The sequence below is a fragment of the Daktulosphaira vitifoliae genome, unplaced genomic scaffold (assembly GCF_025091365.1).
Source record: "Daktulosphaira vitifoliae isolate Bord-2020 unplaced genomic scaffold, ASM2509136v1 Scaffold_3, whole genome shotgun sequence".
Taxonomy (NCBI): Eukaryota; Metazoa; Arthropoda; class Insecta; order Hemiptera; family Phylloxeridae; genus Daktulosphaira; species Daktulosphaira vitifoliae.
This window is the reverse complement of record NW_026099574.1, coordinates 15609792-15624958: the sequence shown is the minus strand read 5'-3', so window position 1 is coordinate 15624958 and position 15167 is coordinate 15609792. Positions and strand designations below refer to the sequence as shown.

Here is a 15167-nt window from a genome sequence, read left to right as displayed (position 1 = left end):
CATTAATGCATTATTATTTATAATGTCGATTATGAATAATAATCAATTGCGTGTGAAAATAACAGACAAACAATTCAAAAATAATTTATTATTATTATGGCCGTATCTAAAGGACACTAATTACTTTTTTATTATAATATTCAATTAAATTTAAATATTTCTAACTATTTTTAATACAATTTATAAATTATATTTTATTAAAAGTTGTTTACAATTTGAACCCGTTTCAAATACATATATAATTTGGTGAGTACAAAACCTGTACTTTATATACTTAAGAAAAAGTGTTCAAATTTTCACATACATACACTAGAAGTTTTATTAAGTGATATATTTAATATTAAATATTGATGTAATATCTACGCATATTACTTTAAAACAATTCTTAACAAAACTAGATGTAAATTATAAGAAAAGTACTACTTCACAAAAATTGTATTATATACCAAACTGATATCATAAAAATGTTTTGTAATTTAAATATATAAATATCTTCATGTAATAGTTATGAGTCATGATTTCCGGGTAAATTGACAGTAATAAAACAGTCTTAAAAGGCAAGTACGGCATTCTAGATTACCATAAAATAAAAGATAGACTATTCATTCTGTATAAAGTAAAAAGCTAATGTAGCAATGTCTCTTTTTTTTTTTAGTGCATCAGAACAGTAGTACAGTAGTTACTGTGTAGAGCAGAATAGCGTATAACAATATGGAACACAGTAGTGTGTTAACTAGTCAGTTAGCTATTTAGCACAACCGGTGGAAAGTGAACAAGAAACAATCTCAAACTGACGTACACTTCGTGAAACTTGTAATTCTTATTTCTATGTTAAAAATGTTTCTTCTTAACCGCAATTAATTTTAAAGACAAAAAAAGGTTAGCTAATTTTATTAAACCCTGACATATATTTTAGTTACAAGAAAAGTATTAATGATTTTTAAATAATAAAATGAAATAAGTAGTCACATATTAAATAAACATATAATTAATTAATTTTATCATATTGCAAGAATACACGGTATACACATATTTTACAAGTCTTATTAGCGTGATGACTATACTGTTGCTGGCACCACTCAAAGAAGTCATAAAAGCTCATTATTTTTACATTTAATGTAAAAATTTAATGACAATAACAACAAATCATTAGATTTATATATATTTTTATTATACTATAAATTACTTCAATATGTCACAAAATTATAATTAAACTACTATTAAAAAATTGAAACTTTATTTTGTTTTCATGATAAAAACAGTCATCAAAATTAAAAAAAAAATACGATTTTTGTAAAAAATTATAATATTAAAATTCAATTTCATGCAATATTTAATTGCTATAATCAAGGCTTAAAACTGATATCAAAAAAGGGGGTTATTGTTTTTGTTAATAACAGTGAAATTTGTAAAACTTGTTATCAATAAGTGGCTTTTTACCATATACATGGTTATTGTTAATCTATTTTGATATTTATTGTTAACCGCTTATCACTTAATAATGGGTTTTAATTTTTAAAGGTAACCGTTAGTCGTTTAAAACCGATTTTTAACCGTTCAAATACTTTTTTTTTTAATGATGGAATACATTAAGCTTGGGTGTTCTTACAGAAAGAACTTTTAGGTAGTGGCGTAGCCAGTGTGCCAAGAGGAATGAGTTCCTTACATTGACGTCAATATTCATTCCTAAAATTAAATGATGAGCAAACTACCAATAATAAAAAATATACATAAAATTTAAAATTCAAATAGTAATAAAAAAAGTATTCAAAATTTACTGTATTGAAGATAATAAGGAATAAAAGCATTTAACCAAACTGATTTACTTTTATTATAAACAAATTTTTTATTTACAAGCTTTCGGAAATATATTTTTGGTTACCTCTAATAATCATAATTTCAACAAGCAATGATGATGAAATCGATGTCCTTAAATCATAACACACATACTTGAAACCAGAAAAAGTTCTTTCTAATGTAACCTGTAAAAATAAAATAACACTCAAGTATCACCTATGTTATATTTATAATATTTTAAATAGTGAAACATATAACATGACTTTCAAATAAAATGATTACTAATGAAACTAAAATAAGTACATAAATAAGAATTCAAGTATAAATATTTCAGCTCTACCTTCCTAATGAATAATTTCTTGACCTCAACCAATAATTTTAATGAGTATAATAAGTTTAATAAGTATTACATTTGTACATTGAACAGCCATTGCAACTTGCGCTAACTTAAATAATTATGGCTTCTTTGCATTTAACCAAAATTGTTTAATATCAGTTTTATGGTGTAATTTACAACTATTATCAAATTCAACAATTAACACTCTAATAGAACATTTGTCACTTCCAGATTGAGGTGTTAAATTAATTGAAGTTCCACTTTATGATTTTAAAAAACTGTTCATGTGGATCATCATCATTTTTAAAATTGTTTGTTTCTATGTCAGATATATTGTTTTCATTAATTTCTGAATCTTATGAAGTCAGGTTTTCCATAGTACTCGAAGTTTTTATTAATAAATGAGTTTTTGCTTCAATATTATTATCTTTTGATAAAGTACTTTGAAAGCTAGGTTCTAAATAGGTCGCTATAAAAAAATTAAATAATTTTTTTTTATACTTAACTAATAATAATACAATATATGTAAACAAACCTGCCAAAAAAATTGGATTTTCTAGTAAATTTTTTCTTCTTATCTTCATAGAATTTTTTATTGCATTACTCAAGTTAGTATTAATAATTTCTAATTTAGCCATAATATTCTACCAAAAAGTCTCCCATAATTGTATCACTTCTTTGCAACATGACAATTCCAATTTTAGAAGGCTCAAGAGATATATCCTATAACAACAGAGGTATATATTTTTAAAAAATTAACAATTACAAGAATATACAAAGTACTAAAAATTTTATTTAAAAATGAACAAACCATAGAAGCTACTTTATCCCAATCTTCTCTAGATACTTTTAAATCTGGCAATGTTTCTTTGTACTCTTGACAAAAACTTTTCAATTTTAAAAATCTCTCAAGCATATCATATGTAGATGACCATCTTGTTTCAACATCAATTATTGCCAGTTTCAAGTTGTTTCTTTTTAATAATCCAGCATAAGTTGGGGGTCCTTAATTTTTTTACTACCTATAAAATACAAACAAAATATACAGTGAATAAATATTAACAATAAAATATTTCATAGATTAAATTGTGAGGTATAATATTTTAAAATAAAATACTATTAGATATTAATAGATTTTGTAATTACATGTCTCGCACGACTTAAAACTTTTTGAATAACTGGAATTTTAAGCCCATCTTCAATGCAATGGTTTAATTTGAGAACTGCACACCTAACTAATAAAGTTATTTCTTCCAGGTCCAATTGCTTTGACAACTTCATCTTCAAAATTACTGGGTTCATTTTTTACAATAAGACCTTCAATGTTTTCTATGTATATATAAAATAAAAAATGATTCAATAAATTCAACTATTAATTTTTTTTTAAATAAATAAAATTTTATTTATCAATAAAAATTAATAATAAAAATGTTGACTTTGAACTTAACAATGTATACAAATTTTCCAGTTCATGCTTACAAAAATTAATTACCATTGTCAATTTTTTTCCTTGTGCTCAGCTATTAAATCAGTGAATTTAATTATATTTCAAAAATTGTAAACTGTTATAAAATATACTTGGTTTTTATTTAATCCATATTTATTGAGGACATCAAATACCTATGATCGTATAAAATCTTTTTTTTGAAAATATATATCATTTACATTAATGGTCAATACCATTAACTTTAGATTTTCTGCTGTATGACCACCTAATACTTCAGAAATACTTAATGTTTTTATTTGCAACTGCATTGAATTACAAGACATGTATTGAACATTAATTTCCAGAAAAGATCGGCTATGCCGTAAAACACCATCAATTTTTAATGATAACTTACAGTTTTTCATATCTTTAGAAATATCAGACACTATATTGTTACTCAAGTGTGTTAGATGTCCTTTAATGTTTTGAGAATTAATGACAAACTCTAGTAAACAAATAAAATAAAGTATATGTATTTCAACTTTTTTAGTTTTTATTATCAGTTTTATTTCAGTAGAATACTGATTATTATTAATATTCAACAATACTTATAAAATAATAAATTAGTATTTCACATATTTTCATACAATAATCTATTTATAAATTAATTAATAAATGGATAACAGATATACAAGTGGCCCACCACTCACTGACAACTTAAATAACTTTTGATCCAGTTAATATTTTTAGTTGATTTTTTTTTTAAATAATAGTTATACGTTAGGTCTATAGCTATATCTCAATAATTAATTTTTTTACATTTTATTAAAAATATTAATTATTTTTAAATTTTAAATAAAATGTAAAAAAAAAATCTAAGATAGCTATTTTGTAGAGTAGAATTTAAGAAAAATTTTAGTAAAAAAATATCTTATTAATATTCAGTAGTAAATATTCTGTAGCGTTTTGAAGTTTGTGAAAATTTGAATTTTCATGTATTATTTTACGGTATTGAACATTGAAATACGTATTGAGAAAAGGACAGAAGAAAACGCTATCTTTTCATGATTATTGTGTATACATATGATGATAATGTGTATACATTACAAACTTGGCATTAATACCATGATAAGAAATTAGATAAGGCAAATATTACTTATCATTCTCATTCAAAAGTACATTGAACTACACACTAAAAAGTTGTAAAATTTTATTAATTATCACAAATTATTATATATATTGCTATATAAATTTTGTAAGGTGAAATTTCTGATATATTGCCGTTCAAACATTCATCCTATTATCGTTATTTCACAAAAACAGTTTTGTTTTTGTATATGAATTAAGCCATTTTTGTTACAAAACCGGTAATTGTAAATAACGATTCCCAATTTTAGGTTTGCATTTATAAAATTAAATCGGTAATTAATTACCGCTTTTATTCAAAAAAAAAATCCCTCAAGAGGTTTTGGTTCTCAAAAAAAAAAAAGGTTTTTTACAGGTTTTCGGTTATTACAGATAACCGGTTTTAAGTCTGGGCTATAATAAATATTTATTCATATATTACACTTATAAATCAGTAATCAGAATACAAATAAGGAAATAGGAGTTCATGTGGCTTTTGGAATAATCCACCAATTTCTTAGATTTAAACACTATCTACAGATCTGCAACGAAGCGTTTCTTGTGATAGTGATTTTAATCACTGTTATATATCATCCATACTGAACCCAACTATGCTACGCCCCCACTGTGCTCGGTTTTTTATTTTATTATAAGCAAGAATAAGACATATTTTGATTGTATTAATTAATTTTTATTTTTATTTATTATCTCTTAATTACAAAAAAAAATAATTGTAATTTAATTTATTTATCCCCCAAAAATCTTTCTTGAGTATTAGTATTTCCTTAGCTTCGTCTTTCCATTGATTTTACATTCTTAGCAACCATTTTTTTTATGTTCTGTCAATACACTTAACATTAATGTGATAAAATGAGATATTATTATAGTTATATACAAGATTAAATATACTTCAAACGCCCAAATCAATTTTCAAAAATTTTAATATAAATTAAATCTTAATTATATTATGTAATTAGAATTTCAAATGCCCTAAATTTTCTTTGGAAACTATCTTGAAAATAATGTCTGAAATTTTACATTTATGTACTAAACGTTTTTAATGCATACTATGTAATATCAACTTTTGATAAATAGTAACAATAATTTTATATTTGTGTTCGATACTTTATGTCAAATTTACACTGCTTTAGTGTAAAATAAACGTGCATTTTAAAAATATTATACAGATGTATTAACATTATTTTGTTTTTAATCATTTCTTACAGTGAAGCTCAAAATTAAATATGTACTAAAAACGTATTGCACATATTTTAAGACCTAAATAAAAATCAATTTTTTTTTAATCTTCCACAAATGTATAATTTTTTATAATTTAATGGAGTTTTGTAATTAATAATTTTGTAATGATCTCACATCAACAAAAGTAATACACTTATTAATACAACTTTAAGGCGTAATATATAGGCAATAAAATTTACAATTTTATTGCAGAAGTAGTTTTGTATCTAATTAAACAAAATACTTAAGTCCACTAAAATTTCTTGACAGAATAATTGGTACAAAAATGTTTTATCTTTTTAATTTTAACTATAAATTATTATTTGTATCGATAAAAATCTAAGCTTGGTATTGCATATGTAATACTAAAGTAATTTTTTTTTTAGTTATATTTAACTTAATTTAATTAAAAGTATACGTTAGTACACTTTTAACAAAATTAACCTTCTACTTTCAAAACTAACATGACTTTAACAAATTAAAAAAACGTGTTTACTTAGCCAGCCAATTTAACAATAATTAAATAATAAAAAGTTATAGATTAAAGTATACAGTTATTGGTACATTTTCAACTGTTTATTTATTTATTTATTGCTTAACTCAACGGGCGTAAAGCCCTTTACAAAATATATAATGATACACAACAGACAAAAATATAAGAAGTCGCATGATAGAATACAAATAAAAATATTTACATAGTCTTTAAAATATAATAGAAACTAAAGATAAACAATTAAAAATAATGATAAACAATTAAGAATAATAATGCTACAGCAGAGTTGATTCTCTTAGGTACAATAAAGTTTTTGATTTAAAAAGTTGGCGTGATAAATTAAAAAAATCAAGTGAGTGTGATATTTTATTGGCTACTCTAAGTGCTCTAGGGAAAAAAGAAAAAGCTCCACTATTTGTCTTAAAATGAGGAATAACGAATAAATCTAGGTTACGTGTATTTAAAACAGGGATTCGAAAACCAATAATTTCTAGTAATTCAGGACAAAGAATATGACCATTGAGAATATCAAAAATAAACATTATGTCCGCTAGAGTTCGTCTGAGGGACAGACTATCAAGGCCAAATGTTTCCTGTAGTGGAATAACTGAATTTTTCGAGTAGGGAAGATTTAATTTGTATGAAATATTTTTAAGAAACTTATTTTGAACATTTTCTAGTTCGGCATAATAGGTAGAAAGATTTTGCGACCAAACAACTGATCCGAATTCTAAGTTAGATCTGACCAATGAAGAAAAAAGTGTTTTCAGGCACTGCAGGTTACTGAACTCATTAGTGTTTCTGTTTAAGAAACCAAGCATTTTATAAGATTTGCTGAGGATTGTTTTATGATTTATTTTAAAACCAAGATCATTGTCAAAATAAATTCCTAAATCTTTAATAGAATTAACTCTCGACAAAGAAAAATGATTTATTGTATAACGATGAATGAGGGGATTCCTTTTGCGAGTAAAAGATATTATTTTGCACTTATCTATGTTAAGAGGTAAGTAATTTTTTTCACTCCATAAAACAAATTTGTTTAAAATCAATTGAAGATTTGTTTGATCAATAACAGAATTTATCTTGCAGAAGATTTTAGCATCATCAGCAAATAATAACATGTGTGTCTTATTAGAGTCATCCAACACAAAATGGGGTAAATCATTAATAAAAATTAGAAACAGCAAAGGACCTAAGTGGGATCCTTGAGGAACCCCCGAAGAGACCTGAAAGTTATAAGATGTATGGAATGAGATTTTGATGGCTTGAATTCTATCAGTGAGGTACGAGTAAAGCCATTTAAGAAAAGTACCATCAATACCAAAAGATTTCAATTTATAATATAGTAAGATATACTATATTTATTTTATATATATTATATTTTTTATTGTTTAATCAATAAAAGATGTTGTATTGGTTTTTAAAATTAATTAATTTTTTTTATAATAAAAGTACATAGTTCTAAAACACTCAAGCAGAATTTTGTTAAGTACCAGTATTGACAACGGGTGAAATATCGTACCAGTATTGGAAACTGACCATTGACTAACCAGTACTAGCGAATTAATGGCTGGCGTCTTGTCTAAACTGATCCAGTATCTGTCTGCCAAAACAGACATGTCCAGAATGTCCAGAACAGACAGAATGTCCAGTACTGATCTATCAGTAGAGAAACTCATCCCAGAAATATGACAGTGTTGATTTAGTAATGTTGTTAATTTCTGATTAAGAATAAATGTTTACAATTTTTCTTGTAAAAGACTTGTTCAAGTCATTTGGTAAACATTTATTAAATTAAAAAAAACGTAACCATATGAAGTGTGGGTCTCAATGTGACAACAAAATACTTTAAGTTATAAAATCAACTAAATAATAAATACATTATGATAAACTACCTAAAGTACTCGTTTAGTAACATGAATTATATTTTCTTGTTATTTGATCAAAAAATAATTTGAAATATTACCATATAGTAATTATTTTGAAATGTATCAGAGAGACCAAATTAACATTATAATCAATCCGGTGAAATATGTCTATAATCAAAATTAATGCTCATAGATACTAATATTAATATTGACCCAAATAAAAAATTGAATTTACTTTATAGGATAGGTCTCAACAATTAGTAAATTATTCACGGTAATTCCTCAAAAAATAAATAAGCGAAAAAAATTATGAATATTAAGAAAAATGAGTGAAAGCGTCTTAACATTTTATACGAACTTCATCAAATGCATTACAACAATTAAAAAATATTACAAATAGTAAATATTTTCCATAATAATATGATTATAACAATCGAATTAAAATTACTGATTTCAGGTTAAACAATGTTATTTAGTAAACAATTTAGATTAAAAAAATTATCAGTAACAACACCTTTTATATTCCAACAAAAAAATGATCTATTCATAAATGAACACCAAATTCCTAAAGACAGTAGACTAAAAAAGTTTGTTCATTGCGGTTTAAAAGGATTTATTAATAAGAACGTTTCGATTAGTTATTTTTTATATTGTGTAGTATTTAATAGAGCAAGAAAACATTATGAACGTTATAATTATAACGTTTAAAACGAAAAACAAAAATGTGTGATATTAACAAATGTAAAATATCGTTGAACATAATATAACTTATAACGTAAACAATTCTTATTAAAACAGAGATAAATTATTTATAACGTTACAATTAAAAAAATTCTATCTGAGAAAAAATTAGTCATTTGTCTATTTTAAAAACTACTTATATTAGTGATTTATGTTTCAAACCATTTTAACGTAAAAATGTATTAACGTTAAACGAAAAAAATTGAATAATGTTTTAATACTAAAACTTTAACATAAACATTTATAACATAAATGTTAAATAATATTATAATATATTTAAATATTAAACGAATAAAAAAATGTAAACCATCTCTTGGTACTTAATAGTTTATTATAAATAGGGAAATTAATATACTTTAAGTATTTTATTAAGCTATGAGGAATCATTTTAGAAGTTAAACATATATTTTTAGGTTAATATTAGGAAAATACATTTCACTTTTAATTATTAAAAATAGTTCAAGTAAAATCTATTCATTAAATTTGACTATTAATATATGACTGAGTCAATAATATTTAATTATTAAATTTTTACAAAAAAAAATATAAATTTTGAATTATTTAACAATTTTTATCATATAATTGAATGGCACTCAAGTCGACTTCCAGTACACTTTTAAAAACATATGTCCGGATTTTCACATACATGTACTGGAAGTTATTAATGCATACAATGTAAGCATTATTATAAATAGTGACACAATAATGTTATAATTGTGTTTGATACTTCATGTCAAACTTACACTGCGTGTGTGTAATTAATGTATAAATAAATGTACATGTAAAAAATGTAGTTAATGTGTTAAATAAAATATTAAAAATAAATCAGATTGAGAATTTTTTAATTATTTCTAACAGTGTATATATTTAATTGTAATTTCAATAAAATAAAGGTGAAATTGCTGTTGTCAATATATACTGACATTTGTAATGTTGTAAAAATAAGATAATTTGAACCCAAATACTGTTACAAAACATTTTTCTAGATCACTTCTATTACAACAATGTCGTGAATTTCATCGAGTTACATAGAATTGTAAATTTGAATAACCAAATGAATTGCGTCGTAAAATTATATTTTAGAATAAGTATCTTTCGTGTCATCTTGTGGCCAAAGTTTTTCTCTAAATAATAAATATTTTCAGCATATCGCTCTAGTTAGTAAACATTAATACAAAATATTCAGGCAAACAAACATTTGACATGAGTCATTGTTTATCACAATATCTATAGCTGATAAATAAACACAATACAAAATCACATACATTAACTTAACAGTCTATATATAGTTTTATATAGATATCGTGTATAATTGTTGCAAATTAAATATGATTTTATAAAAATTGTCAATATTATCTTTTTTGTACGACCATCTACGTATTTATTGTTAAGTAATATAATGACTAACTTAATCACTTATTAGTCACAACTATTAATAACTAACGAACCTTATTATTTTTAATCGACGACACGTATACATTTTTTTAAGAAATGACGACAATTTAACTGAATTTGGTTTTGCGAATGAATTACGAGTGTGTAATTCGCCTGCTGTTCAATGAATTCATCTTGTTCATTTGATTTCACTTAAATAAACCAACGTGAACGAATGGATATCGAACGGCGGTTAAGTGTTGCAGCCTCACGCCCAATGTATTATCGACAAACAGGGACTTGTTTTTGGAGTTAACCAAAACTCCGCCTTCGTGATTGTCCGGCAATGTGACATCAGGATCCACTTTGATCGATGGGGCTAATCCAGTCATCGTGAAATAATCTAATTCGATCGAAGGAAATAAAGGTTCGATCAGGGGTACATCCTTTGGTCGAAGTACTAGATTGACATTCGTTTCCAATAGCTAATAATAAAGAAAAATAAACAAAGTTGTTACATTAGACACAATCAAACGAGTTCATTAAAGAAAAACTCAAATTTTATTTCAGTTAGGTTTTCGATAGTCTTCGATATGTCCTTTTTAAGAAATGAATTAAAATACTCATCAAAGACGCCTGAAAAGTATTTTAGGTTTCTTACTAAGCATTCAAATAAACTATTCTTTTTGGCTAATTTGTTAACAACTTTCATACTCAATTTGTAATGTTAGTAACGGTTTTTAGTTAAGATTTTAAACATTTTTACCCGACACATTGACTGCATTATCAATGACTGGAGTATGGCGGTATAGTCTTTTCGATTGTTTTGCAATGAAATCAGTCTACTATGGACGTCTACAACTATTGATTTGACATAATCGTTTTTAACGGTCAAAATTCTCATTTTAGCTTTGCATTTTATCAAATTTATAACACTGCAATCAAACATTATATATGCTAAATGATGAAAATTATATGAGTACAACCACAATGTCAGTTAACTTGCCTCGTAGTCTGCTTTTCCACTATAGCTCTCTTGACAGCGTACTGGCGATCTACTTCTTCGAGACCTCTATTCAGCAGTATACCAGAGTTACAATCGTTAAGTCCTTCATTGTAGATAACGCTGATTTTATCGTCGGTGTCTCTTTCGATAAACCTTATCATCTCTTGAATCCTCGCTTCGGTTTCGTGTTGATCAAGACTGGTGAAGAATTCACCGACTTTAAAGGAATTCTGCAATTTCTTTTTAAAAAACATTTTTAAGAGCCATAAAACGCACTAACAACACGAAATGTGTCGCTAAGTAACTGATTTCACGTGATTATTAAATGTAAATTAATTTTTATGCATTAATGTATTGAAGTTTTTCCGCGATTTAACGCCATTAGTCATATTTTCACCCTCCCTGTAAATTATAGTCGGATGATGTCATTCAATCCGTAATGTAACCGACTGCTGCTAGCTGGAGTGTACTCATAATAATAATAATAATAATAATAATAAAGAGGAGAGTAGTCGCAGAGATGACTAATAGTCGGCACAAAGGGTAAAAAAGCGAGTATGAATGGGTGTACGAGCGTGCGGCACACTCGCACGGTTGTTTGAAAAGGGATTTTTGGTTTGACTCATCATCTCCCCCATTTAGCGCAGGCCCCCTTGGTGTGTACAATGCACCGGTCTGTAAACGCGGGATTAAAACCTGTCGAGAATCAATCGCCGGGGACTTGAAGTATCCACCGCGGAAACCCAAAGAGACAAACAACACACGGCGAGGGAGAGAATTAGTTTCCGGGTCAACTCGGATAAGAGAGCGCAAACTACAAACAACGTCCTAATCCTCAGACTTACGTGCTTTTGTACCGCATGTGTAATTAACTGCGGACGGACCTCATTGAACATAAAACGGTTTTACAGTCATTGAAAAGGCGTTGCTCAATAGCTCTACAGTTGTGTATACTGTCAACGATTTTATGTGTTTTTTCACACCATCTAATACTTTTTTTAACCTTAGCCAGCACGAGTAGTAGTGAGAAACATTACTCGCGTTGTTTATTCAGTACAACATTTGAATTACCAGGTGCACCGATTGATGTTTGCTGTAATAACGCGTAGACACGTTATTCATACTATTTAATCAGTGAAATTAGTTATCAAGTCGAATTACTCGAGAACCATTGCATGGATAATCACGAATCGCAATTACCGTGTTACGCCATTAACTTAGTAGATAATATGTAGAGAAACGTATAATCAGGCATTTTAGGAGGGACCGATGCAGCGATTAGATGACAATTACATAAGTCGCCATGAGAAAACATGACAATTTGTACGATAATTGTCGACTCGGAAGTACGTGAAATTACATCCGCAGCGATTACCGAATCGTTTAAATGCAATAGATAAATGTAACGAACTATTGAAATCGATTATCGCCTACGCCAATTCTTTTGTTGGCAATGATTAGGCCGGACGTGCATTTCCCATCAGCATCCTGTAGTAAACGAATTTCTCACAAATCGTTTAATTAAAATACAAAATCTATTTGAATCGTTACAGTATGGCTAATAAAACAATAATCAATAGTGTGTGCACACGGTGTAAGGTGCACACCTATGGTATGAATCACTCGACGAATGCGAGACGCAAAATTTTTATAATTATTATTACTGTGATTCATTAAAGCAAACACGCGTGTACCGTGTCTATACAAACTATATATAAGTATGTAAACGCACAACATCGGGTTTTGTAAAATGAAAAAAAAACGTTTGTTTCATTATTATTAAATATATATATATCTAGATATATATTATATTAAATTTGTATTTCGATGGTAAAACATAAAATACAAATCACTACATGGACACAAATTAAAAAAATAATAATAATAAGATTGGATACATCATAATTCTAATATCTATAAACACAGCCTTTACTTTTGTTTAAAAAATAATTATGTACATATATTTTTATCTTTTCAATGACGACATTAATATAAATAAATATATATATATAAGTATATATATATATATAATTTATAAATATATATATATATAAAATTATAATAACGGTTTAATTAAAAAATAATAATAGTCTCAGCGGTATATTATGTACAATTTGCAAGACTAGATAATGCTCGTTTTTCTCGAATCGTGTCAAGTCTACCATTGTGTCCAACAAAAGCTCAATAAAGTTTCTTAATTGGTACATTCATAGTTATATATTATAATTACAAGTATATCTATAACATATACGCACAATAAACTTTCGTACATTCGTTAAAAACTTTTTTTTATGATTTTATTAAATTTTTTACATAGGTATTTGCGCGTGAGAGCATATAACTAAATATAGGAACACATTAATAGGTTGGAATATCTCGATGTAAATAATTATATAATCTTAACATGCCCTAAGCGGGGACGATTCCTTGTCTCTGCCTTGTTTATATAAATATATAATTTACAGGTGTGCAATGAAAATAAACGCGATCCCGACCCGCTCCCTCCAGACGTCTACATCGGGGAAGCAGAAGATCATGTGCTGCATCCCGGCGACAGTTCGTCTGCCGTCGACTGCTGTTGGGCAGCGGCCCAAGATTGGCCGCAACGCGGTTGCTGCTGCTGCTGTTCGTACTGCTGTAAGCTTTGCTCCAGTTCCAGCAACTGACCCATAAAGTTAAGGTTGGGCGAGATAATTGGCCGGGCCGCTTTGACCGTCTTGTAGGCATCAACCATGGACATTTTTCGGTGGCGCATCACGTAGGCAATGGCAATGGTCGGCGAACGGGATATGCCGGCTTGACAGTGGATAAGCACGCTGCCTCCCGTTTTCCTGGCACCTTCTACAACGGTAAAATAATAACCAAACATAAGAATACATTATAGCAAACGAGAATACAACAAATAAACAGACCAAAAGAGATTACAGGAGGATTCGAGGGGAATAATATTTCGACTCGTCATTTTTGTGAAATGCGTTATAATAACGATACGTTATTTAGTTTAATGCCGAATCAATATTGACTGAGTGTAAACAGGCACACAGCCATCTGCACACAAACAAGGCTCAAACAAAAAATGACTCATCGAGGTTGTCATATCGTCAATAACAGGAGCGTTTTGATATGTAGTAAGTGTGTGTGTGTTTTTAGGATAATTTTAGCGGATCGCCGGGCCAGAAATAAACAGACCACGCGCGGTGTCCGAATTTGGCTGAAAGTAACGGCCGTGGCCAGATCTGGTAGACGTCCAGCGTATTTTAGATCGAGGTGCGTGCAGTGCCCCAACTATAATGGTTTTAATTTTGGCCCAACGCGTGTGTCTATTTCGGGCGCCATCCCAAATCCGACCGATTACAAACCCCACCCGACACAATTAAGTTCTAATTCGAGATTTTTAACAACATCATGTTGTCGGCGGCATCTCGCGGCAGGAGACCGTCCCACAGTTCTAAAATTAATAGGCCTGGAAACAGGAGCTTCCGTGACGTCATCTTGTGCGGGTCTCGTCCCGGTGACCAATGCAGCGGGTCACGTGTATGTAGTGCATACTTCAGTATTACAACAAAACATGTAGGGGGGTTCGACGGAAAGAAAGGGGTTGACACAATCACAGGGCCAATTACTATGCTACGCGGATATGAGTCATTAGTCGAAATTTGGCAGCTCTACGGGCCGTTTATTATTTTTGAAATAATAAAAAACAACCGGCATCGATTGCCGGTCAAATCGTCGTGTAACGACGGCTCCAGTGTGAACAG

General features: G+C 28.1%; 1 protein-coding gene across 4 annotated transcripts in view; it reads right to left on the bottom strand.

Annotated features, from left to right (window-relative positions):
* Positions 1 to 10210: 10210 nt before the first annotated feature.
* Positions 10211 to 15167, bottom strand: part of LOC126902991 (dual specificity protein phosphatase 10) — a 33514-nt gene continuing 28557 nt past the window's right edge. For 3 of the 4 annotated variants that reach the window (XM_050680845.1, XM_050680847.1, XM_050680846.1), the window contains one exon: positions 13212 to 14250. In XM_050680845.1, coding sequence (XP_050536802.1) covers positions 13943 to 14250 — 308 coding nt within the window. In that variant the 3' untranslated portion in view covers positions 13212 to 13942. Of the gene's footprint in view, positions 14251 to 15167 lie in introns of all 4 variants that reach the window. The other variant, XM_050680844.1, reaches the window with a different exon arrangement.